Raw genomic sequence first — 27,304 nt, 5'->3', positions numbered from 1 at the left:
AGGCCCTGGGTCTGTCTATGAAGGGGTTGGGTACGGGTTGATTTCCTTTCTGCAGAAGGAAGTCACATATTTTATTTGTGGCCAAACCTTTTCAGATCCTCGTGATCCAAGCCTGGACGCAGCTTTCCCCAGGTTGGCCAGGAGGGACCGACCTTCTGTCTGCAGGGCTGAGAGCCCTATGACCCAAATGCCAGCTTGAGAATTTGGTGGTATCATCAGTCTGCCAGCTCTTGCTTCAGAACGCTATGGATTTCCCAACTAAGTTATGTGCCAAACACAGGGAGGCCCTGAAGCTTTGTCAGAAGGATCAGAGATGTATTTGCATGGTGTGTCATGCCATCCAGCTTCATACCCCTCATTGTCTGCCCAGGGATGAAGCTGTCCAGGACCGCCTGGTAAGTATTATGTTAGACACCAGGGGAGACTTCTTTGGTAAGCCATGTTGGCTGTCTGTCTGTCTGTCTGTCTGGATGAATGGCAGACAGAACATTTATTAAATGCTTGAAACATGCCGGGCATTGTGCTGAGTGCTTGAGAAACACATACAGGATGAATAAGATACTCTCTTCCCTCAAGGATCTTATGTCCTAATGAGAGAATATAGCATAGAAAGGAAAATTAGAAAGGAAAGTGGAGCTTGCTCTGTAGAGTTTGAAGTGCTCTATAATATGAATCCCTAGGCTCACAGGGTGGACCCCTGATAACTGTCGTATATATCAGCTTCCTTAGTTAGTGAATCCTAGGTATTATTGGGATCTTTATGCCAACAGTTTCTGAAATACTCAGGAAAGTACATTCTCTTTCTAATGTATATGGTGTGTCAAAATTAAAATTTAGAGGCAGCTAGGAAGCACAATGGACAGAATGCTAGTCCTAGAGTCAAGAAAACCTGAGTTCAAATTTCGCACCAGACACTTATTAACTGAATGATTTTGGCAAGTTCAACCTCAGTCTTCTCACCTATAAAATGGAGCATAGCATCTATCCTCCCACTGCGACTTTTTCTCCAGTGACTTGATTTTGATTTTGGTTTTTAAGAGAAATTAAATTTATAGACAATAATAGTGACTCCTCCTTGGAAATGGACAGTACTCTGTTATGGATCCTGAAACCACTTTTGTGACAGGCCACTTTCTCTTTTGATTAGTTTTTGGTGCTTCTATGCAATCAATCCTCAATTTCTTCCATACTTCCCTTTGAGACTTCAAGAGAGCATGTGCATGCATGTGGGCAAGTGTGTTTAGATTGATAAAGAATTTCAGTTATCAGATGTCTTCATGTTCTCCTCCTCTTAAAAGTGAAGGGCAGGGTGTGGAGGTAGCATTTGCATTTTCTTATGGTTTCATGTAGGACAGCTATGGGATGTTGTGGATGGAGTGCTACCCAGAGTCATCTTCCTGCTGTTGCTGTTTAACAGGATGTCTGTCTCTTGCTCAAGGAAGTATATTTTCCTGATTCAAATGTGGCCTCAGATACTTAATAGCTGTGTGACCCTGAGCAAGTGACTCAACTCAGTTCTCTTCAGTTTCCTCATCTGTAAAATGAGTTAGAGAGGGAAATGACAAATTATTCCACTCTCTTTACCAAGCAAACCCTAAATGGGGACATAAAAAATTGGATGTAACTGAAAATGACCAAACAACAGGGTTATTATGAGACTCAAATGAGAAAATATTTTTAAGTATTTAGCACATGACTGGAATATAGTAAGTACTAAATGAATATTTTATTCTCTTCTTCCTTTCTGCCTAAAAGAAATGTGATTAGGTAGATAGGTGGTATAATAGTTAGAGCTCTGGAATTGGTCTCAGGAAGAATTGAATTCAAATTCTGTCTCAGACAATTAGTCAAGTCATTTAGTCTCTATTGACTTCAGTTTTCTCATCTGTAAAAGAGGGAAAATAATAATCTATCCACTAGAGTTATTATAAGATCAAATGAGGTAGTCTTAAAGTACTATGTAGATGCTAGCTTTCCCTCCTTCTTCTCATTCTAACCTCTGTTCCCCAATAGACTAAAAAAAATTATCATTTTAAAAGTTGTTGCTTAGCTCTGTGAACAAAACTCTTATATGAATAATCCTTCCAGCAAGGCAGTGATGCAGCCAGATTATGGACAGTGTGTCTATGGCTAGAATCTCAGAGGATCGCCTGGCACTGTGAGGTTTAGTGAAAACCCCCATAGCCACGAAGAATGCATTGAATCAAAGTCACAATGCAGTACAATCGAGTCAGTAATGGATTTAGAAACAGGGAAATCAAAGGACATCTGCCTTGGCAAATCACTCAACCTTTTCTGGGGATCTAGTTCTTTCTGCATAAAACGAGATGTTAAATGTTTCCTCCTGAAAGCTTTTTCTGACTTCCTGGACTTTCTCTACTATGCCCTGTCAGCTAGTACCTTTATCTCCCCTCTTTTCTAACTTTTCAGCTTGCTTTTATGTGTTACCTTTCTCAATTAGAATGTAAAATCCTCAGAGATTGGGACTGTCTGACTTTCCTTTTATATTTGTGTGCCCAGAGATTAGCACAATGACTGGCATGCAGTAAGCACTTAATAAATATTTCTTGACTTAACTTGGACTAGAGAGTGGAATGTAAGAACATGACTATTATGTTAAGAAAAATCAAGCTGGATTCCTTGAGTAAACTGTGTAAATAGAAATTATCTCCTGTATATAGTGTGTATACAATCTACAGTAATAAAATTGACTTATAGCTTAATTGGCCACTCAGAATTTCAACCCAATTCTTGTGACTTCAAATTGAATGCATTTCCTGCTTTATTAGGCTGGAAGAGCCAGACTAGAGTAGAGGTGAGAAGTCAGTGGAAATGAGAATAGAACAGCAATATAAAGGATAGACTATGGTGGAAGGGCTGAGTGAATTGTGACAGATAAAGAACATGGATTTAATGAGGAGAAATTTCTAACTCCTTGCATGGGATAATCTTTGAATAATGGGGAAAATGTACACACATAGGTGTGTACACATACATATTTGAATGTATTTATATATAATGTATAGAAACTGCTTTCCTCAGTTTCCTCATTTGTAAAATGAATGAGAAAATAAAATGGCCAACCACTCTAGCATCTTTGCCAAGAAAACCCCAAAAAAGAGTCTTAGAAAATCTAGACATGGCTTAAAAACTCAACAAAAACAAGAAATATACATATATTTCATCTATCCATCCATCTATCTATCTATCTATCTATCTATTTATCATCTTCCTTCCTTCTTCTTTCTCCTTCCTCTTCCCTCTCCCTTCCTCCCTGCCTCCCTGCCTTCCTGCCTCTCTGCCTCCCTTCTATAGTGGGAGAAACAAAGTTGCCAGCTAAACTCCTTCCTTAGGATAAATTGTCAACTCAGCTGACATTCCTGAAGACAGAGAAGGAAGAGGCCCTGGAGACAAAGCTGAGTGGGGAACAAGAGATCCAGGGGATGCTGGTAAGTGGACAACCTACTATCTGTACATTATCTGAGAGAGAGGGAATCTTTGGGGTGGCTGAGTAAGAGAATATTCTTCTTGCAGGGCTTTTGGACCTTTCCTTCTTTTCAAGTTCCTCAGGACAAGTCGGGCAGCAATCTTTCATGGTCCTATTTGTTTGCCATTGGCTATGGACAGGGTAGATTTCTTTTAGAAACTCAAAGTAAAGTGATCTGTGCAAGTTTATTTATTTATTTATTTGTTTTGCTGAGGCAATTGGAGCTAAGTGACTTGCCCAGGGTCACAAAGCTAAGAAGTGTTAAGTGTCTGAGATCACATTTGAACTCGGATCCTTCAGGTTTGGTGCTCCAACCACAGTGCCACCTCGCTGTCCCAATCAGTGCAAGTTTATGTAAGGATACTGCAAGTTATTCCACTCCCCTGCTCACTTGGACAAATCAATGGGACCTTAGAAAGTACTGAATACAACTTTTAATCTGACGGAGGACTATCATTGCATTGGGTTTTGTTGATTTGAATGAGAAAACTGCAATCTTTGGTCTTCAGCAAATACCAAAGAGTTGCTTTCTCAGGTTATAGCCTTGGAGAGATAGAGAGAAACCATTTATCTCGTAAGTTATACCTGTACAGGTAGAAATGCCCATAAATATAATGCACATATCCTAGGACAGCCAACCTTTATTATATGGCTTTGACTTTTAAGTCCTTGTCTTCTAGTGTTGGATCTATCTGGCCTGCATTGGGATTTTTTAGTGGCCATTCTTGATGGGAAATGGTGTTGTTTGGAGGTTGGTTTTATTCCTTCCTCTCTTTTCCAGGGATTAAAAGAATATTAGGACCCTTCATGCCTCAGAATAAGATTCTAGGCAGGACAGTCCTAAAGGGTCTTGGAAAGGATTCTTGATTTGAAAGTGGCTGTTCTTCTCTCCTCTTCCCCCAGAACCTAGTCAGTGTGGAGATGAAAAAGGTGGCAAGTAACTTCAATAAAATGCAAGAGTTTCTGAAAGACCAGGAGAAATCCCTGGTGCTCCAGATGGAAGAGCTGAACAGGGACATTACTGAATGGAAGGAACAATTTACAACCCAGCTTTCAAAAAAGGTGTCATACCTCAGTAATCTCATGGCTGAACTGGAAGAGCAGCACTGGAACCCAGTACTGAAGTTACCAGAGGTGAGGGGAAAGGTAGCTTGGGCTCTGGGCCTTTGTGAACAAGACTCAGTGCCGAGAAAGAAACTTGAGGTCTAGGATGAAAGGAGAAAGCATCAAGTGGGAAAGAAGCAGGAATAAAAGTATCTCCAGGAAGAATCTTTACTTTTGGATCTTGGTCTCCTGTTCCCTCTTCCTTTTTCCTCCCTATATTCATCATTGTTTTTTTCATAACATAACCAGTTTAGCATATGTTTAATCTTCACAATGAGGTAAAAGAGTTTCAGATTCAGAATACATTCAATTGAGATTAGTTTATCGATTTCCATTTTTCAGTTAATTTATTTTAGCAAAGATGTATCAAATGTCTCTTCTCTACAGGGTATTTTGTTAGACCACAAAGAAGAAAAAAAATACATAAACCCTACTTGCCCTCATAGAGCTTACTTTCTTGTGGGAAGGATACAAATGTATACAGATAAGTTAAGATGAGTTATTTCAGGTGGGAGAATTTATGTCCACATTCAGATTTCTCCCAAGCCACTTACTAGCTTTATGATTCTTGGCAAATCCCTTAATTTCTCTATGTCTCAGTTTCCTCATTTGTAAAAGAAGGTTGGATTTGATGGTGTTCTAGCTGTAAATCTTTGCTGCTATGATGAAAGGGGAGTGGGAATCAGGAAAGACTTTCCTACAAGGGTGAAATCTAAACTGACTTTAGAAATCTCGGGTCACTAAAGCAAGAGATAGATCAGGATTAAACAGAACAAAGAGTTTCTTCAGGTATTTCATTTAACCTTTCATCCATGTGCTATTTGCCCCAGAGAAGGCAGGTTTTTGCCCCTTTGAGCCCATTTTCATTAATCTGAGCTCTGGTTTAAAAAAATGGCATTTCTCTCAAAACTATCTTTCATCCATTTAGCTAGTGCTTGCATATCTATATCTTGAGAATTCCTCCTGTCTTACTACCATATTCTTCCTATGATCTTCCACATCAGCAGCTTTCTTCCTTTAAGAATCTGTAATGCTTATTTCCCTTTTTGTCCCATCAATCTTTTTGCCTTGGGTTATGTCATCAATTCTGATGTCTACTTCTGCCCTGCAGACTGGCCACCTTGGATTTATCATATTGATCCCCTCATGTTTTTTTTCCCAAATATTTTATCATCAATCCCTTTTATGCCATACTACCTCCTGGGCATCATGTCCAAAGCTATCCCAGATCAAGCCAGTGTACGCTATCTTTTTGTGTGGAAACAATAAACAAACTAGAAGTTGTTAAGAACACTTGTCTTATGGTTTTCTTTCTGGGATTCTGCATTTTTAGCATAGATGGCTCCTCTATTTCCTCGGTGATGCTATTACCTTCCATTTACTGTATATGTGTGTGTATGTGTGTATAACATCTAGTATGTTTTATATGTTGTCTCTCTAATTAGAATATGAGTTCCTTGAGGGTTGTGACTAGTTTTGTCTTTCCTTATGTTCCCCAGTGGTTAATGAGGTACCTGAAATATAGCAAATACTTAATAAATGCTTATTGATTGGCTGACCATGGAGTCAGTATTTTCTATTATTAAATCTGATCACTCTTCAGAAATAGCACACTGGGTACATGCCATGGTAGGGTGTGGGGGGGAGGGTACATCTCTGATTCTTACCACAAATATTGAGTTACCTTCTTTTTCCCTCCCTTTCCTAGGACACTGGAAACCTGTTACACAGGTAATGTATCATCATCTCCATTTCTCATGCCAAACATGAGTTGAGGCCCTATTCTATAGGTGACTTCTGCATCCTCAGTGCCATGATTAATATAGGACAATTGGGGTATTCCTGCAGGATGGGGAAATTGGAGGATGCTCATGACATTTTTGCTGAGGAGGAATTTTCTGTCCTCATTCATTCAGGTCTTGGTGGTGGTATGTACTTTTCCCATGGCTGAACTACCATTAACTTTGACCTCTTTATCCCCTGCCCAACTTTCCTCTTGGACTGTGGAACTTTTATCTCATGTAGAAAGCTCCTAAGGTCTACTTCCTCTTCTTCCCAGTGGCCTCATTGCAGGATCCTTATTGGAGCTTATTTTTTATTCTCCCCAGATTTTCTCCAGGAGAGTACAAGTCCCCATTACTTTTCATCTCAAGTAAAAATAATGAATGAAAAAGGTTTTTAAAGTGTTTACTCTATGTCTGTAATAATCTAATGGCATTTGTGCCATTCCTAGACAGGTCATGGAAATTGAGCAATAACTTTGAAATGTTCTCTGTTCTGGGAGCTGAGGTGGTGGCAATAGCATGAAACCCTTCCGTCCCTGAATTGGTTATATCTTGGAAGAGGATAATGTGGTCAAACAGTCTCTCATTGGCAAGAGGGAACCTCAAGGACTTTGTTTCCAAAGGTATTGAAATCATCTGAGTAAAATATTGCCAGTGATGAACTTCTTGTTCAGTGACCTCTCCCACTTTCCCCATGCATGTAACTGGAACCTCCATTACTTTGTGTCTCAACTTCCCTTTAACCACATGTGCCCTTTTTTGAAGTCGTCCAGAGCCTTAGTAAAATATTAACCTATGAAGAGAATATTTCTTTCAGAGGGGAAGCATTGGCTTTTATTGATCAGAAGGGACAAAATAATTGACCTACCATGGTCAATTGACATTGAATGTGGAACAGGATACCCATGGGCTGTTCATTTGCTCCCATTCTCCTGTGGTACAGAGACTTTGGCTCTAGAACAGCTCTAGCACCATCTGTTTTCCAGAGCTGAGATGCCAGTGATCAAAAACTTCAAGCCTGTGCTTCCAGAACTGAGAGACAGAATCCAACACCTCTGTGGGCAGAGCTGGGTCCTACAGAGGAGTATGAAGCGATTCACAGGTCAGAAGAACTGGAATTGTGTGACCCAGGCCTATGGTGTGTGTGTGTGTGTGTGTGTGTGTGTGTGTGTGTGTGTGTGTAAGAGAGAGAGAGAGACAGAGGAATCCAGAGACAGCAAGAGAACAAGAGTGAGAGCAGGCAAAAGAGAGAGAAAGAGAGAGAGACTGAGAGACAAGAAACAGAGACATAGAGACAAAGAAAGAGAGATAGGAGAGAGAAACAAACAGAGAGACAAAGACAGACAGAGAAAAAGAAAGACAGAAAGAGTAAGGAGGGAGGGAGAGAGAAAGAGAGAAAGAAAAAGAAGGAGAGGGGAAGGATTGGGAGAAGGAGAGGGAAAGGGGAGAGAGAAGGAAAGAGAGAAGAAGAAGGAGGAGGAAGAGGAGAAGAAGAACAACAACAATAATGACAATGACTATAATGACAACACAGGAGAGAGACATGTGTGCATGTGTATTGAGATGCTAGATTATACTGGCCTATGAGATTTTGATTGTGTGTGCATATGTACACAACTCTCTAAAACTAGAAAGTAAAATCTAAATTGGTATAGGAAAATTCTCAGTAGGATCTCCCTTCATTGGTAAAATCTCAGTTCTAGCCTTTCTGCCTTATCAACAAACACTCATATTAACAGATAAAAAATTGAGCATGATCCAGTAGGTTAAGTGACTTATCCAAAGTCATACAGAGAATAAGTATCAGAAATAGCATTTAAACTCTGAGTCAGTACTTTTATCACTGAACCATTTATGTTTATATCTATCTATATCTATATCTATATCTATATAGGCACACACAAATATCTATCAACACACATGTGTATACATACATCATGACACATGTGTGGATATATCCCCATATACACACATGAATATATGCACATATAATACACATATACTAATGTGCACATACACACATGTATATGTATGTATAGATACACAATATATTTGTATACCACATATATAAAATATTTTTAGATGCATGCATATTATATACATATATCTTCATGGTATAGTATCTATATTCATACAAGTATTCATATATATGCACACATATATGGTACAGTGGAAGGAGCACTAGTTCCGGACTTGGAGGGTCTGGGTTCAAATGCTACCTCTGACGCTTAATCTCTGTGTGGTAATGGCCACTTCTGTCATTTAATTTCCCAAGGCTTCACTCAGTTTTCTCCTCTGGAAGATGAGGGGAATTGATTAGGAAGATTTAGAAGCCTTTCCTCTCATGAGCTATAGTTCTACGACTACTAATGCTTTCATTTTATAATTGAGAGCTTCAGATTTAAACTTGAAAAAGTTTCCTCACTTCTGGACAGTGGTGCTCTTATCACATGCCATTACCCCTTATTCATGGCTCAAATCACCATTGACTCAAATTCAGCCAAAGAGGCTTTAGATCCAAGCTGTGATTTCACTGGCAGAAGGAGCTCCCAATAAGGAACTGCTTCAACTAACATCAGCAATGATTGAAATGGAGACAGATGATCCTTTATTCATTTTTAGGTTAAAAATGCAAATGAACTCATATCTGGAGTCATGTAATTGTGTTTGTAAGGAATGTTACATGCATGGTGGCTGATGACTGTGATTGTGTGTGATTGTCAGCAATAGCATGTGATGTACATCATTGATTTTATGTATATATATATTTATAACCTAAATCCAAAAAGATAGGTGAGGAGAAATGTCTCCATAGAAGAAATAAGATAGAAGATTATAATTTTTCCCTTTTTTCCCTCCTAGAGTGTCTTCAGTCAGAACTGGAGAAAAGGAAAGGTAGGTGAATGTAATCTACTTGTTAAGAGAGCATGTTGGAGGCTGCCTGTATATTGGAGTTCTAACATCAGAACCTGTTTATTCCATCATTGAGGGTTGACTGGGAAGGAAAATGAACAAGGGTGAACAAGGAACTCACCTCCATGGCAGACTAGCTTCCACAGCTCTAACACAACCAGCTTTTTTCCTTTCCTCCTTTTCCTAATTCCTCTTCTCCTTCTCTCACCCGCCTCCTTCCTGCCATCCTGGTGGTGTCCCTACTTCTCTCTTCCATATCCCTTTTCTTAGCCTTTTTGTCTCTCTTTACTCTCAAACAGTGGTGCTGACTCTCGACCCAGACACAGCCAACTCTCATCTGTTCATCTCTCTGGATCAGAAGACCGTGTCCTTCAGGGAAACCCCACAGAAGTTACCCTACAGCGCTGAGAGATTTGACTCCCATTTCTGTGTGCTGGGCCAGGAAGCCTTTAGCTCCGGGAAGCATTGCTGGGAGGTGTGTGTGGGAGTGGGCTCAATGGAAGGCTGGGCTGTTGGGGTCTCCAGGGCCTCTGGGAGAAGGAAAGGAGAAGTCAGTTTTGTCCCCTCAGAAGGGATCTGGGCTATCCAAATGCTGAAGGGGCGTTATGAAGCTCTCACTTCCCCAGAAACTCCATTGACTCTTAACAGCCCACCTGAGAGACTGGAGGTCTCTCTGGATTATGAAAGGGGAAGCCTAACCTTTTCAGATGCAGAGACAGGAACTCTCATCTTTGCTTTCTCAGTGGATTTCTGTGGGGAGATTTTCCCCTTCTTTTGGCTATGGGGTCAAGGGGCCCAGCTCACTGTGATTCCTTGACTTCTAGGGAATCCTTTTTTTCACTGGGCTCCAGTTTTCTTATCTGTGAAACGAGGAATATGTGTGCAGGAAGGCACAGGCTGACCTTTTTTTATCTTACCAGTCCAAGTCAGCTCTCTATGGAGAGAGCAGGTACCTATAAACTGCATCTATAAATACCAAACAGAGGGGTCTCCTTCCTGATCCCTTCATTTCTCTATCTTTTCTGATATTATTCACATTCATTTGCCATTTAACATGCCCATTTTAAAATGACTACATCATTAAATCTCAGGGATTTTGAACTGGAAGTAACCTTACATGTTATTTAGAATAGGAATTCTTAACCTTTTTTGGGGGTCTCATCTCTCCTTTTGGCACCCGTTGAAGCCCATGAACTCATTTTCAAAAGTAATATTTTTAAATGCATAAAATAAAATAAATAGGATTATGAAATTATATTGAAATCAAGATATGTTTGTTTTCTTGTGAAAGTTCACAAACTCCCTGAAATCTTTCCATAAACCCCAGGTTAAGAACTCCTAATCTAGACTGACTCATGTTACAGATGAAGAATCGGAGCCTTAACAAGTTTCTCCCTTACCCAAGATCACACAGGTGACACGTGGTAGAGTCACACTTCTGATAACAAATTAAGACTTCTTTTCACTTAAGATGTTGAAGATAGAGAATAATTTTTTGGGGTGGAAAGGAAATGAATATCTAGATAAAATCTATGTGGGTTAACCTTTGCCTTGGTAGATAATAAATTACTTAGCAGAAAGCAGGGGTAAAGGAGAAAATGAGTGTGTGTGTGTGTGTGTGTATGTGTGTGTGTGTGTGTGTGTGTGTGTGTCCCTCTTGATTTTGAGAGAGCAGGCTTCCTGGTCTGATTCCTGAATTGCATAGAGACTAACAGTTGCTGCAAAGGCTTATTCCTTTTCTAGGAACTAAAATGAAGGAAAGAGATGGATGGAGGATTTCGTTGGACTGAAAGAAAAGCCTTTGGTTTCTTTTTGGCTGTTTCCTCTAACTCTCAGGCGTGGGGTGGGGGGCTGGTCAGTCTATTGTGGTCTTGAGTTTTAGTTTCCCAGAGAGGGGAGGTTTTGGCTGCTAGCATTTTCCTTTCTTTGGACACCTCTTTACATGATCTAAGTCTCTGAACCTGGAGGAAGCCATAGTTTGAGTGATCCAAGCCCGTAGGCACAGAGAGCAGCCCAGGAATTTGGCTTCAGCATCATCCTCCTTCTATATTCCATGCTATGGAGTTAACTAGTGTCATTTGGTAGTATCATGGGCTGTGGATCCATCTTGGATTGTATTGCCCTCTAGTGAGCAAATGTCCACATAATAGTGGGTTTTTTTTTTTTGTTTGTTTGTTTTTGTTTTTTGCCATTATTCTGCCAAGCTAGAGTGGAAGGATTCTGGGGCAGATCTAGAACTGCAAAGATTTTAGAACTTTATAGGCTATCTATTCATCTAGTTTCTCATTTTACATAGAGAAAATCTGAGATTAGAAAAGAATAGCTTGTCAAAGATGCAATGATCCAAAAAGTTTCTTGTAATTATATCAAATGATATGTTGATAAATGGTTAACAACTGTCCTCCCCCTCTCCCCCTCCACCTTTTCCTCTACTCCAAAAGATCCTAGGAGAAACCTAGGAATTATGAAGCAAGGAAGGAAAATTAACCTATTCTATAACCTAAAGCTTAAGCCAATAAATAAGAAATGAGGCAGGAGAAGGGGTAGTTTAATTTGTAATCATTAATGTTAGTGATTGAGGGTAGTAGCTGTCCCCTGACTAACTTAGAGCTTCAGAGGTAGGAGACATCCCTAGCTCCTATGAGTGTGGTCTTTAATTGACTTTATTAGTTATGATATCTATAATTATCTTCAAACACCCCTCACCTCCCTATGTACTGATGAGTGCCTTCTTCCCACTAGCTCTGCAGCTCCAGAGAAGTTTATTCCTAACCCCCACCCACGCCATGGGAAGGTTTTGTTTTTTTTTTTTTTTGAAGTATTTTCAATTTGTCCATCTCTAGTCATGTCTTCTTCATCTCTGTCCCTTCCTAGACTCCTATTATTCAATTTTCAAGTAAATAAAGTGCGTTGAACATATCAGGCACAAACTTAATGTTTCTTAAATTAAAGTGTGCACAAATCTTTCCTATTTGTTAAGATAACAAGAAATCCAAATCCCCTAATTCTTTTCTTTTTAAGGCTAGTACATTTCTCTCTTTATTTTCACTGTTAAACCCTCTTTTGGAGGCTATTCTATTTATGTTAATTGTTGAACCTTCCATTCTCCCTAACTATTCCTTTACTTCTAAACCACTGACAATCTGGACTATATCTTTATCATGTTAATGAAAATCTCCTCTAAAAGATCAACATAACCCAACTGCCAAATCCAAGCTCTTTTCTCTCTGCCTCTTTCTCTTTGATCTCAGTTGTATCTATTACCTCAATGGTCTGCATTTTCAATTCTTCCCTTCTTGGATTTCTTTTTTTAAATCTCACTACGTTATCTTGATTTTCCAACCTTTCTCCTTTCCTGTCCCCTTTATTCAATTCTTGTTTTTTCCCTTTAACTGTCAATGTTCCTCAAGGTTTAGTCTTTGACTCATTGCTTTTCTCTACATATACCTTTATGTTTGAAGATCTCAGTCACTCACAGATGACGTTAGTTATATTCTCTATACAAATGACTTCCAAAGAGACACTTTTAGTTCTGACTTCTCTTATAAATCCCAAGACTGTTTCTCCAGCTACCTAGTGATAATCCCCACTTACAGTTCATATAACTTCAAATTGAGCATGAACCTAATTGAAACTAATATCTTTACTTCAAAACTAGTTCTTTATACTTCTTTCTTTTTTTTTTTTTACATTTTTACTTAAATCTTTGTTTTTTACATTACCTTCCCATTTCTAAATATACTCCCCTCCCTCTCATACCTAATTAGCTATTCCTTTTAAAAGAGGAAAAAAGAAGTAATAACATCTCAGCAAAACAGCCAACCCATCAACACATTCCAATGGAATAAACAACATGATATACTTATCATCCTATACCCTTTCAAAGAAGGAAGGGAAATGCATTTTCTCATCTCTTTTCTAGGACTCCCTATTTCTTTGTTATTTTCCTAGGCACTCAGGCTAGAAATTTCTTTGATGTTTTCCTTTTTATCTCCCAAAGTATGTAATCAACCTTTCACTAGTTCTATTTATTTTCTTCCTACCATATCTTTTGTATCCATTTCTTTCTTTTTATATCACCTCCCCTGCCGCCTTCCTTGACTAATTGGAAGTGATCATTTCCTCTTCAATTTCCTCTCACCCTTGTATATTGTACTCATTTGGCACTCCCTTATCATATCCTCCCTTGAACTGAGTTATTTTTTATATTTACTGGATACTATCTCCCTAACTCGATTATAAACTCTGAAGCAATGATCCAAAAAGTTTCTTGTAATTAGCTTATATCAAATGATGTGTTGATAAATGTTTAACAACTGTTTCCCCCTTTTCTCTACTCCAGATGTACAAATCATATACTTTTAAGTTAAATCTGCATTTTTGAGAATTTATTACTTTCTTAAATCTAGGCAATCAACAAAACAATAATTTAAGCCCTGATTTCTAATATTTGCCAATATCTGAAAAACTGAAAAACAAATCTAACAATCATGAGCCTGGCTCTTCATATTCCTACATATATTCCTTATAGTTATATACAAAGAAATATCAAGGAGATCTGGAGTCAGAGGGTTTGGGTGCAAATTTCAGCTTTGTTCATACATATGATCTTAAGCAAGTATTGTAATCTTTATGGGCCTATTCTCTTCTCTTTAACATATGTTGGTTACACTTGATGATTTCTGAGGTCCTTTTTACTTCTAAATCTTACAATCCATAATTTATTCCCATATAATAAAAGTAAGTAGATTAGAGAGTGAAGACATTAAAAAGGAACGTTTCAGGAAGGAAGATTGTTAATACAATGGAGAAAGTGTCAATATAATTAGTTGCTGATGAAAATAAGACTGAAAAAGTTCTGGAAGAAAATGGCATGGGGGAACAAAATAGGTTTAGGAAGCCAGCAACCAAGAATTAGACATATCTTTTCAACCCTACCTGCCTCCCTTCTTCTTCCTGTGCTCCACAAAATGTAATCCCTTTCAGTTTCTTCCTACAAGTCTCAAAGTTTTAAAAAAAAAAATTATCAAACTGGTAAATTTTGGGACAGAGTGTATTTAACCTTTTCAGGTCTAATGTTGCTATGGCAACCTTTGGACAGACTCCTGGGTGCTTCCAATCTTACTTTAGGTGTCTGCTTTCTTGGGTAAATTCTTTGATCTCTTCTTCTTCAAATGACCATGTATTTTATCTATCCCTTTAGATATTTCATTCCCTGTCTAGTAGAATGTAAATTTCTTGAAAACAATTAGTGAAGGAATAAATGAATAAACACTTAAACAGTGTACTGCAGTAAGTTCTGGGGATCCAAATAGAAAAATAAGACCATCTCTGTTTTCCATAAACTTATATTCTAATGGGGAGACAAAATGTGGGCATCTGTGTTTCATTTTTGTCTCTGTACCACCCTGGCAACAAAGAGTTGCATAATAAATGTTTGTTGGGTTGAGTGCCACATTCTTGGAGCCTCAACACCTACAAAGGGAGCCTAGAACAAGGGAAAAATATTCTGGGCAATGTGACTTTTTTGTAGTTGAATATTTTGATATCTTTTCATGTAATTATGTTAAAGTACATATTTCTTTTCCTTTGTTATTTTATGTAATATATTTTATATATTTACAAACATTATCTTGAGAAGAGGTTCATATTCTTTACCAAACTTTACCCTATGGGATTCATTTTTTTTTTTTAAGCTTAAGAACCTTTGATAGAGGCAAATATTCATTATGCTCATTTTCAGGGAGATGGTAATTCATGTCTGAGAGCAATTAAAAAATAGATAATATAGAGGCTAATATCTTTCTCATCCTGCTTCATGTAATTTATTCCAGGTCCAGTAATAATTCTATTTGAGTCTCCATTCCTCTTTTCCTCCCTCTCTCTCAGTTTCTGTCTGTCTGTCTCTGTCTCTGTCTCTGTGTATGTCTGTATCTCTATCTCTCTCTGTGTCTGTCTCTGTCTCTCTCTGTCTGTCTCTCTATCATTTATTTTGTTCCTAAAATGTAACAGAAACTTAACATGAGAAGATTTTTTTCTCAGGCTGCTTTTGCCTGGAAAGAATTTCCTTTGTGAGTGTTTAGTAGGAATATAGAAAACTTCAAGGTCCCTGTGCTTAGGACTTTTTATTATAAGCAGTTGTTAAGAGATTAGATATCTATATAAGCAGACAGTTCATTTGGTACTGGGTCTTGCTGTCTGTCTCCTGTTGACTTTAATAATCTGATCTGACTGGGAGCTGATAGATCTCCCATCCCTCAGAGAACTGTAGGAACTTTGATTAACCTGTGGCTGGCTTCCCTTCTGCTGAAAGTCAATATTCTAATTATGAACATAAGAACTGAATCTAATATCTGGTCCTTCTCCAGAAGGAGACTTAGTTAGAAATATGGAATACTAGTTCCATATCAGAATGTGTCAAGGATTATGCTGAGCCTTGGGGTTAGCAGGAAAGGCAAAAATATGAGAAGCTCACGATCTGATAGGGGAGGCAACATGTATTATATGGGCGCATGCAAGTATAGTAAAAGTGGAAGGTAAGGAGCAGGAGAGCCTATGAAAAAATTTCTATAGAAGGTGAGTTTTGAGCAGACTTTTGAAGATAGCAAACTAAGATATAAATGAGAGAAATTCTGGGTGTGACAAAGAAATGGGAGAAGAATTTGTGTGGGAAGAACAAGAAGTAGGCAATGGTTAATGGATCATAGAGTTCATAGTTGGGGCTAAAGTGATTGGAAAGGGAGAAAGAATCCAAGTGGTAAAAGGCTTTAAATACCAAACAGAAGGTAGTAATTGATTCTAGGGATAACTGGAAAACTCTAGAATTTATTGAGTAGGAAGATGACCTAGGCCTGTCCTTTAGAACCTCACCTATTGGCTCCTAGACATCTCTGCCACAAGCATTTCAAACTCAGCAGGTTCAGCAAGGAGCAAAGACTTTACCATCTTTATAATCATGCAAGTTCACAATTCAGAAATCATTCTATCACAGAATCTATAATTCTTAATTCTTCACTATTCTTTGGAATAGTCAATCTATTGTTGAGTATTTTTTTTCTTCTTAATATCTCTTGAATGTATCTGTCTCTTTATCATTATTTCTGCTCTTTATAACAATGTCCTTATAACTAATCTCCCGGCACCCTCTCTCTTCTTTCCAATCCATATTCCTCGTAGCTTCTTACGTACAAAATGAGGAATTTGGAGTACATGGCCTTTGAGATATAGTATTGTGAAACTTGTCACTCTCAGTCTTCCTGTAAACTGTGGTCCAACAACCTTTAGGACCAATGTTAAGGAAGATATAACTGTGGAAATAATAAATCAACCAAACAATTTATTTAGTGTTTACTGTGTCAATCAGTTAATAAACATTCATTACCATGTGGTAGGCACTGTGCTGTGTTCTGCCTCTGACACATATTTACTGTGTAATCCTGATCAAATCACTTCTTAATCTTAATACTTTAGTTTATTCTCTCAGGCTGTAAGTGGCAGAAATGGTGCTGACCTGAATTGGTAAATCAAGTGCCCTTGGTTTCTAGTCCCTGATATTAATGAAACCAGCTTCAGTTTTTCCATCTATAGAATGGGCATTTCCAAGGAAATGATAGGGAATTTAATCTCTGTCACTAAAGAAAGTGATTATTAGAATAAATAAACTTCCTTCCAACTTTACTCTTGATGTCAGCCTTTAAAGGCAATTGCTGTTTGGAAGGATTTCAATTTCAGTTGTAAACATTGTGATTTATAATCAAATGACTACAGATAGTTCATTTTATCTTAATGACTAGCCATCAATTTTCTCTGAATTTATTACTCAAAATCAATGGCAATGCTGATGGAATGGGTTGTATGTACAAATGTGTTATCATTTATTATTCATTTTAATTTGTCATCCACTAGGAGTCAGACCTCTTGTATCAATCAAGGAGATGCCTTTAACCCAGAAAACTTTGTTCCCAATTCCAAGGCAGATATATTATTTAGGTCTTTGAAATTCTTAGGTTTAGAATTATTGTATTGGAAAAGGTTTTCATTTTGCCTTAAACTTGAAAAACTACCCCAAACTAAAGGGAAGTGGCAGAAATAATAACACTTTCTTCTCCTTTGTCTGATAGGCTAGTTAGGAAGTTAACCTGCCTGCAGCAAATATAGATAATAAAAAGTTGGAAGGGATCTTGGAGGTGAGTCCAAGAACTTCCTTCTTTTTACAGATAACAAAACTGAGACTGGGAGACATTAAAGTGATTTGTCAGGGTCACCTAGTTGATAATTGTCTAAAGCAGAATTTAATTCTTCCTGTATCTAAACTCAGAATTTTATCTATTGCATTACTTAGAGGCCCATTTTGATCCTGTTTCTTCTAGGCTATGTCAAGAGTTTTTGGTTTTTATTTTGAGGCAATCAGGTGATGATTTGCTCTGGGTCACACAGCTTGTAAGGGTCTGAGGTCCTCCTGACTCTAGGGCTGATGTTCTATCCACTCCACCACCTACCTGTCCCTCTGGGGTTTTAAAAATATAAACGAATTATTTACATATAATAAGTCACAAGTTTGTCATGACTATCACAGTGAGATATAAAGCCAGTCTTGAAGTTAAGATAATCTGGGTTCAAATCTTCAGGTTCAAGTTCAAGGCAAGAGGCTCAAGTCCTGCCTTTACTGCATATTAGTTGCATGATTTTTAGATAAGTCAGTTGACCTGCTCAGTACCACAGAGAGAGAACTATTTAAGAATATAACCAAAAGAAGGCAAAATTGATTTTCACCAGAGTGGGGGGTGTTTTCCCATGAAGTTTTTCCTGCCTTAATAAAGTGACAGGTTCACAACAAACATAAAAAAAAATACTGAAAATTGAACTAGTCATTTCCCATTTGAGTAGTAATAATAATAATTAATAAAACCAAATATGCTTTGCTTCCAAATGTGTTTTTTTTCCCTCTGAGGCAATTAGGGTTAAGTTACTTGCCTAGGATCACACAACTAGGAAGTGTTACGTATCTGAAGCTGGATTTGAACTCAGGTCCTTCTGACTTCAGGGAAGGTGCTCTATCCAATGTGCTATGTAGCTGTCACCCAAATATGTTTTAATTGATTTTTGTCTTATTTTTTGGACTAAGTACAATATATACTATGGCAGATATAGCTTCAAGTATAAGATTCTAATATCCTGGGATCTCCAATTATACATACACGCATATAAATATACACACATATTTTAGAATAGAGACAAATGCTGTTACAGAAGTATTTTGCTTCTGTTTGACTCTTGTGTCTTCTAGCAAGGAATATGCTTTAAAATAGGAAGTTTGGAGTTGGAAAATAACAATTCTATTCTTTATAGATCTAGAAAAAAAATCCAATATAACCTTAATTTAAGGTGTTGGTAATCTGATATAGGTGAAAATATAGTTCCATGGCTGCTTCAAACAAGTTCAACTTAACCAAAAAAGAGGAAAATGACAAATGTTAGAAGAGTGGTGGGAAAACAGGCATACTAGCACATAAGATATGAATCTGTGAATGAAGCTGCCAAGTATTTTGGATCTATACCTAGAAAGTAGCCAAATTATGAATACAACTACTAGACCTATACCTTAAAGAAATCAAAGAAAGAGAAAAAGGATCTATAATTTTAAAAAGTTATATTGTTCTTTTTGTGGTATAAAAAATGAAAACTAGGAAGGTGTCCTATTGAGGATCAGCTAAACAAATTGTGAAACAAAATATAAAAGAATATCATCATGCCATAAGAAATGATAAAACAGTTTTAGAGGAAACTGGGGAGATTTCTGTGAACCGATTCAGAATGAAATGAACAGAAGTAAAATAATTTATAATGTTAACAACATAATAGAAAAAAACAGCTTGAAACAACTTTAGGATTCTCATTAAAATGATGATAAATGATGAGTCCAACACTCCTTTCCTGACAGAGAGATGATGAACTTAAAATTCAAAAAGAGACATAAATTTTTCATATACAACTAATATGGGAATTTGTCCAAACTATATACCTATGCATTGAAAGATTTATTGTTTTAGATTTAGGTCATTCTTACATACAAGTTGGTGATAGAGCAGGAGAAACTTATTACTTACAAAAAAAAAATCTTTTTAATTAAAAAAATAAGACTTTAAAAATAGGTTTGGATCTGTAGATTATGAGAAATTACATTCCAGAATATTGAAGGAATTTTTAGCTGTAATCTCAAAGCCACTGTTGATAATTCTGAAAAAAAAATTATGGAGATTGGAGAAATAGAAAACTGGAGATGAGATGAATGTCTTAGAAACTTTGCAAATTTAAATTAATTTAAGTTTCAAACATTAAATTAAAGCTATATTCCAATTGTTGTTGTTTTTCTTTTATTCTCAAAGAAGATCACGACTTTAGCAAAGTGATTCCATAAAGTATAAGTGAATTGGATTTAAGTGAGAATGGGCTGGACAAAGTCTGGTGACTTTCTCCTCTGGAGTCGTCTGGGTCTACTGGCCAAATATAGATCAAAATAACTGGAGATGGTCTTGAATGTAGTGGGAGCCCTTGGACCTTTAAAATTAAGGTCTTTAATAAGTTTCAGTTTGATTACCCATTCAATAATTAAAGGGTAACATGAGTAATGGCCTCTTTTAGATCTTAAAGGAGGGAAAGGTTTTTGTACTCACATGTGCAAAAATGTTTGTGGCAGCCCTTTTTGTAATGGTAAGAAACTGGAAACTGAATGGATGCCCATCAATTGGAGAATGGCTGAATAAATTTTGGCATATGAATGTCATGGAATATTATTGTTCTATGAGAAATGACCAGGAGGATGATTTCAGAGAGGCCTAGGGAGACTTACATGAATTGATGCTAAGTGAAATGGGCCGAACCGGGAGATAATTATACACCTCAACAACAAGACTATACTGCGATCAATTCTGATGGAAATGGCTCTCTTCAACAATGAGATGATTCAGACCAGTTCCAAATCTTCAGTCATGAGAAGAGTCATCTACACCCAGGAAGAGGACTGTCGAACTGAATGTGGTTCACAACATAGCATTTTTACTCTTTTTGTTGTTGCTTGTTTGCATTTTATTTTGCTTTTTTTTTTTTAATAATTTGATTTAATTTTCTTGTGCAGCACAATAAATGTATAAATATATATGCATACATTATATTTAACATATATTTCTACCATGTTTAATATATATTGGACTAATTGCCATCTAGGGGAGGGCATGGGGGAAAGGAGGGAAAATTGGAACACAAGATTTTGCAAGGGCTAATGTTGAAGAATTGTCTATGCATATGTTTTGAAAAGTAAAAAGCTTTAATAAAAAATAAAAAAGACCTCTTTTATTTATTCTAATACCTTATTATGAAATGGAGGTAAATCTGGACTTTTTAATGATATGCCATTATGACTGGTCTTACCAAGTGGAAGGGCCTAAGACTGTTTTTCTAGGACTCACTTCAATATATAGAAAGGTCATCAATACTGTAAAAGCTGATGGCATTTTCCCCTGATAGCAACTTATGAATGCATAAATAAAAGAAGGATTTTAATTTGTATCAACATTGATTTTTCAAAGAATAAAAATATCAAAATCCTAAGGATATAGAACTTCAGAGGGTGCTAAAACATTTGTGCTTTGCAAGTAAAAATAAGTGATTTTATCATTTAGTTAGCTGTTCACCTTCATTAAAATTCACTAAACAATGAGCAAGCAACATCATTACTAGTCCTGTACTCCAAAGAGAACAAAGAAGAAAAGGATCCATATGTACAAAGATTTTATAGTAGTTCTTTTTGTGATGACAAAGAACTAGAAATTAAGGAAGGGGGTGTTGTCAATTTGGTATTTGCTGAACAATTAAGGGTATATATAAATGCACTGGAATACCCTTGTACTCTAACACAATGATGAAAGGAAAGGGATCAAAGAAACCTGGGTAGACTTGTATGTTCTTTTAGAGAGTGAGGTCACCAGAACCAGGATAACAATTTATACAATAACAACCACTTTATAAAGACAGATGACTTTGAAAGAGTGATACTGATCAATGGAATAACTAATTATGGTTTCAGAGGACTGTTGGTGAATTATTTCACATTTCTTCTGATAGAAAGGTGACAATTTCAAGATGCAGAGTGAGACTTAAATTTTTGGACATGGCCAATGTGGGGATTTGTTTTATTTAACTATGAATACTTTTCCTTTCTTTTTTCTTTTAAATTAAAATGGGGGTAGGAAGGAAAGAAAAGAAACTGTTAATTAAGAAATTAAACAAAAGAAAATAAAACAGGAGGTCACTGGAATGTAAAGATGGTAGAAGTGGGTGAGCAGGAATTAGGAACACAGAATGCTTTTATAATTTGGAATGATTCTAACCTTTCTTGTTCTTTGGTTTCTATGGGGATTATCTACTATTCATACATTTATAGGGTCAGAGATAATACGGCATTCCTTCTATATGAGAAATGAAACACCTTCTGTACTTGAGAAGTTCCTTTACCATTTGGAAATACTCCACCAGAAAACAGAGATATCCCATGCAGACTGATCAGGTGCTGGACTGGAGGGAGTAGAGCTCTTGTATAGTTTTGCTCAAGTTGTCCAGAAGTCAAATTTAGTCTTCTTGCATATCAGCCAAAAGCTTTTCCCTCCACTTCAAAAGGCCTGGCTAGTCAAACTTTACTTAAGACAGTTTGAAGGGTTTTCAAGAGCTAAGATTGAACTTCTCAGAACTTTGAATAGAGTTGGGTCTATCTCATCCTGACTAGTCTTGAAATTCTTTACATTGGAAAGGACTGATTAATTGCAGGCTACAGTTCAAGTGGCAAGTGTTTTTGGTTGGCCAGGAAATCTGTTTTCTTTCAGGAATCTTGAAATGTATTTGCCCTCGCATTGTAATGTCTAGGACTGCCTGATAAATCTATTTCAGATGAAGCCTGTGATCAGGGATTTACAAAATACCCCAAGGTTTTTCCCAAAGACACCATGGCAACCAGGAATAGCTACGTACTTAGCACAATGTCTGACACATAGTAGGTGCTTAATAAATACTGGTTGACTTTCATTTCAAATTTATTCCTGTAGGTAAGGGATTCTCCACTCTTTTTGGAGGTTGTAGATGCCTTTGGTAAACTGGCAAAGCTTGATAGATCTCTTCCCAGAATAATGTTCTTAAATGCAAAAAAATAAAATACCTAGGATTACAAAAGGAAGCCTATTATGTTGGAATACAGTCTCAAAATACTAAAATAAAGTATTTTAAGGTTAAGAACCTCTGCTATAAAGTCAAGGTAGTTCAGTAGAAAGAATCTTGAATTTGTAGTCAGAGAAACCTGCTTTGGATCCTGATATTTGATTAAGACATTTAGCCTTGCTTAGCCTCACTTCTTTCATCTGGAAAATGGAGAAAAATATATCCATATAATACTTACTTACTTCACAATGTTTTTTAAGGATCAGATGAGATTTTACACACACACACACACACACACACACACACACACACACACCCTTTTGTAAATTTATATTACTATTATATTGTTGTTATTATATAAATAAAAAGTTGTTTTTATATACACACAAAGGAAATAGATCCCATATGAAACAATTAATATTAGAATAGAATATAAGATATACAAATGTATATAAAATGTGTTTTATATAGCACTAATATTTCCTTTTAAAATATTAACATTTATATAACTTTGTATATGCCAGACATTGTGCTAAGCATTTTACAACTCTTTCATTTGATCCTCACAAAAACCCTGGGAGACAGGTGCTATTGTTATTCTTCAGTTCATAGTTGAGGAAACTGAAGTAGACAGAAATTAAGTGACTCACTTATGCAGCCAGTGAGTGTCTGAGGCTAGATTTGAACTTGGGATTTCCTGACTTCAAGCTTAACACTCCTTTGTTCCACATACTTTCTTTCTTTTGGATGTGTGTGTGTGTGTGTGTGTGCGCGCGGGCGCGCGCGCTTGCACAATATTGATAATAACTAACATTTATACAATGATTTAGGGCTTGTAAATGCTTTGCAAATATTTTCTCACTTTTCTTCCCACCACAGGGAGGTAGGGACTAAATCCTGTATTATTCTGATTATGGTTCCATGATATTTGAATTGTTTCTTTCTAAATGCTTATAGTATTTTCTCCTTGACCGGGAAACTCTGGAATTTGGCTATAAGATTCTTGAGAGTTTTATTTTGGAACCTTTTTCAGGAGGTGATAGATGGATTCCTTCAATTCACCCTCTGGTTCTAGTATATGAGGGCAATTTTCCTTAATAACTTCTTGAAATAAGATATGTAAGCTTCTTGTTTTTAGTTAGTCCAATAATCCTGAACCTATTTTTTCAAGTCAATTGTTTTTCCAGTGAAATATTTCACATTTTCTTCTATTTTTTTACGTATTTATTTATTTATTTATTTTTGTTGTTGTTGTTCTTTTGATTTGTTTTGCTTGTGTTTCGATGTCTTATGGGATCATTAACTTTCAACTGACCAATTCTCATTTTTAAAGAATTACTTTCTTTAGTGAGTTTCTGTAATTTCTTTTCCATTTGTCCAATTCTGCTTTTTCAGATGTTGTTTTCTTTAGTGAATTTTTGTACAATTTGTCCCATTCTTTAGGTGCTTCCTTCATCAAATTGTTGACTCTTTTTTCATGATTCTCTTGCATCACTCTCATTTTTTTCCAAGTTATTTTCCCCCCTACAACTCTTATCTCAGTTTAAATTTTTTTTGAGCTCTTCCATGATTTATAATTGGGCCTGACACCAATTCAAATTTTTTTGAGGCCATTTTGATTTTTTTATTTGAGCTTGTGTTTTGCTCTTTCCTGTCACCATAGTAACTTTCTATGATCAGATTATTTTCCTTTTTTTTTTTTTTTTTTTTTGGTTGCTTGCTCATTTTCCCAGCCTATTTCGTGGTCTCTAACTTTATGTTGAAGTTGGACTCTGCTACAGAGGTGGAGAGGGCACTGTTCCACGATTCAGATTTTGTGGGGGGAGGTTCTGTTTTTAGAACTAGTTTTGGGGAATCTATAAGTCTTCACTTCTACCAGGGTGGTTTGAGCTACAGCTCTATGGGGCTGTGCTGTGGTTTATGTGCATACTCAAACATTTTTTTCTGCTCTAGACCTGTGACCAGTGTCTTTGCTTTCCTCTGGCTACAGATTCTCCATTTTACCCTGAAAATAAAAACCAGGTTTGTGTCCTGGAACATACCTGGGCAATATAGTAGAGTTCTGCCCTCAGTGTCAGTAAAGCATCCCATGTAATCTCAATTTTGACTATTTGTTTAGTACCCTTACTGTTTATTAGCTGAGAGTTCTGGAAATTGTTGCTACCAATTCTTTACCCCCAAGGCAAGCTGCTGGCTTACCAAAGCTACCCTTCCATTGGCTTGCTGGGTGCATCCTGCTGATGGCTTGCTTAGGTATAATCTGTACTACACTGAACTTCGCTCTCATTCCAGTGAGGCAATCCTTTCCAGCTGACCTTCTAATTTGTGTTGGACTGCAAAATTGCTTCACCTCATCCTTATATTGGCTCTGTCACTACATAGTCCATTTTGAGGCATTATTTTAAAATTGTTTGAAGGGGGATTTAGGAGAGTTCAGAACAGTAACCTTTACTTTCCTCTCTTCCCCTTCTCTCCCTTCCCAGATAAGTGGTATGGTGAATAGAGTGCTAGAACTGGCACCAGGAAGACTTGATTACTTCAAACACTAAATAGCTGTATGCCCCTGGGCTAATTACTTACCTCTAATTGCCTATTTACTAATCTATAAAAAGAGGATAATAATAATATCCACCTTCCAGAATTGTTATAAGGATAATATCTGTTAAGTACTTTTGAAAATCATAAACCATTATATTAATACTAGTTATTGTAATTATATTACTATTATTATTTTCCTTTTACCTTTCTGCCTCTAAAAAAAGAAAATCCTTATGTGACCAATAAGAAAAATCAAGCAAAATTTAAACCTCACATTGGCCATGTTCAAAAACTATGTCTTTCATTCTGCATATTTAATTCATCCTTTTCTGTCAGACTGACACATCACCTTTTTTAATGGAATTTTAGAAGTGTGATTTAAGTAAACATTCTAGCCTTTCAGTTTGCTTGTGATCTTTTGTGTTCTGTTATTATGCTTAGAAAATTAAAGCTATTTTACATTAAAAAAAATTCTGAGGTTTACATTTTTGGTTGACACCATTCATAAATTTTAACTCTAGCCCTGGTTTGTGGCAGAAGTGGGATGGGGAGGGTTTGTTTGTAAAGCAAAAAGAACACTTCTGCAAAGAATTTGGGGCTCACTCATTAAGCTTACAGAAGGCAGAAATTTAGCCTGTGGCAACTGTGTGCTGGATAAATTTGTGAAGTTGGCAAATTTTAAATTCTGCTAACTCTGATCTTCCTTTGCTATGAATCTGTTTCTTAGGGGTGCCTGTCTCACTATCAGATCTGATGTTGAAGAAAGATTGTAATAGTAACTATATAAATGCATATAGTATTATAAGACCAGAACAGGTTTTTCATGCATACATATTGGCCCTGTGACATTGGTTTTATTACAACTTCATTTTCCAGTTGAAAAAGGTTTAAGAGAGATTTTAGTCATTTGTCTAAGTTCAGTGATTAAGGAATGGGATTTGAACCAAGGTTTGTCTCCAGATGCAGTATTTCTCCTCCTCCTCCCTACCCCCCAAATCAAGGATAGATAACTGATTAGCTTGAATTAAAGGACATTTGCATATTAACAGTAGACAAAGCCAATAGTGGTCAAGAGAATAAAACCCCGAGTACTGTTTCTTTTGAGACATGGATGGGCTGAACAGATTTTTGGTATTTATTATTAATATTTTTTTGAGAAGGAAAGAATACATGCCTTGTTTTTTTTATTATCACATTATATGAGTGATGCTGACAGATAAACATTCAATTGAAATATTAAAATGTCAGCCAACCAGTCAGCTGCTTGTCTTGACTATAACTCAATATTAAAATCCAGCCACTAAGGAACAACCAGGTTACTGACTCAATTTTTCAATTTCATCTAGATATTTAATACAATCTGTAGTTACAGTCAGCATCTCTACCTCGGATGATTTTCTTTTAGAATCCAGAACTAGGGAGCTTAAAGGTGATTTTTAGTTAATGGGACAGTGGAAAGAAAGTTATATTTGGGAATCAGACAACTAAAGGTCAAATCTTGGCTCTGCCATTTATTATCTGTATTACTTTGGATATTTCACTTTGTGACCTCAGTTTCCTCATCTTAAAATACAAAAGTTCAACTAGATGATCTTAAAGTTCCCTTCTCACTCAAAATCTAAGATTTTTCCTCATTTTACAAATAAGGGTAGGAAATAGTTTTCTGGATTTGAAATCTAGTGTTCTTTTCAACAAACCATACTATCTCCTTTCTAAGGAGGAACAAAGATAGTTAAAATTGAAATGAATTAAAAAAAAAACCAAATAAACCAATTTAATTGTCTATTATCAAATGTTATTTGTGGCTTGTTTATTTGTGGCAAGAATTAGTTTTAAGTATATTAAGTATTAGTTTTAAGTATTATTATTAAGTATTATGTATGTATATATATGCACATAAATATATGTAAATACACATATATGCACATACATATTTGTGTGTGTGTGTGTGTGTGTGTGTGTGTGTGTGTGTGAGTGTACTTTTTACTGTTATGGAGATGTGTACAAAGTATTCTATAAAATTTCAGTCCTAGAATAGTAAAAAAAATTTTCTTTTTCTAAAAAAAGGCCATCATCAATTCTGGGGGATTTTTCTCATATTTTCTCTCATATTTTTCCAGGTTTCAAATAAAATAACTGACATGCTGTTAATCAACAAAAAGTAACCAACTCCCACTGCATTTCAGTGAGGAATCCCGAGACAGGAAAGACAATCTTCAGCTCTTTCAGATTACTTCCTGAAATGGCCAGCTGTGCTTCAGTTCTTCATCTTTAG

At 36.6% G+C, this 27,304-nt stretch overlaps 1 protein-coding gene across 6 annotated transcripts; it reads left to right on the top strand.

Annotated features, from left to right (window-relative positions):
- Positions 1–27,304, top strand: LOC127548017 (E3 ubiquitin-protein ligase TRIM7-like). Of its 6 annotated transcripts, none has more exons than XM_051975170.1 (7): positions 3–395; positions 3,354–3,449; positions 4,391–4,621; positions 6,300–7,477; positions 9,238–9,270; positions 9,588–9,763; positions 27,150–27,304. In XM_051975170.1, the coding sequence occupies exons 1-4, from the start codon at positions 246–248 to the stop codon at positions 6,324–6,326; spliced, it is 504 nt and encodes a 167-aa protein (XP_051831130.1). In that variant the 5' UTR covers positions 3–245; the 3' UTR covers positions 6,327–7,477; positions 9,238–9,270; positions 9,588–9,763; positions 27,150–27,304. The 6 variants fall into 6 exon arrangements, with proteins under 6 accessions (XP_051831128.1, XP_051831130.1, XP_051831129.1 ...); XM_051975171.1 differs by having other exon boundaries at positions 11–395; positions 3,316–3,449; positions 27,150–27,299; XM_051975167.1 differs by lacking the exon at positions 27,150–27,304 and having other exon boundaries at positions 17–395; positions 3,316–3,449; positions 6,300–6,998; positions 7,362–7,477; positions 9,588–10,578.

Source organism: Antechinus flavipes, chromosome 2 (genome assembly GCF_016432865.1).
Source record: "Antechinus flavipes isolate AdamAnt ecotype Samford, QLD, Australia chromosome 2, AdamAnt_v2, whole genome shotgun sequence".
NCBI classification, from domain to species: Eukaryota; Metazoa; Chordata; class Mammalia; order Dasyuromorphia; family Dasyuridae; genus Antechinus; species Antechinus flavipes.
The sequence above is the reverse complement of the archived record's forward strand: the minus strand, read 5'-3'. Positions and strand labels throughout refer to the sequence as shown.

Coding starts and splice junctions, on each gene's coding strand:
- LOC127548017 (XM_051975166.1), top strand. CDS start 7,369: ATGCCAGTGATCAAAAACTTCAAGCCTGTGCTTCCAGAACTGAGAGAC. Junction 7,478..9,237: donor GAGTATGAAGCGATTCACAG/GTCAGAAGAACT, acceptor TTTCCCTCCTAG/AGTGTCTTCAGTCAGAACTG. Junction 9,271..9,587: donor AGAACTGGAGAAAAGGAAAG/GTAGGTGAATGT, acceptor ACTCTCAAACAG/TGGTGCTGACTCTCGACCCA.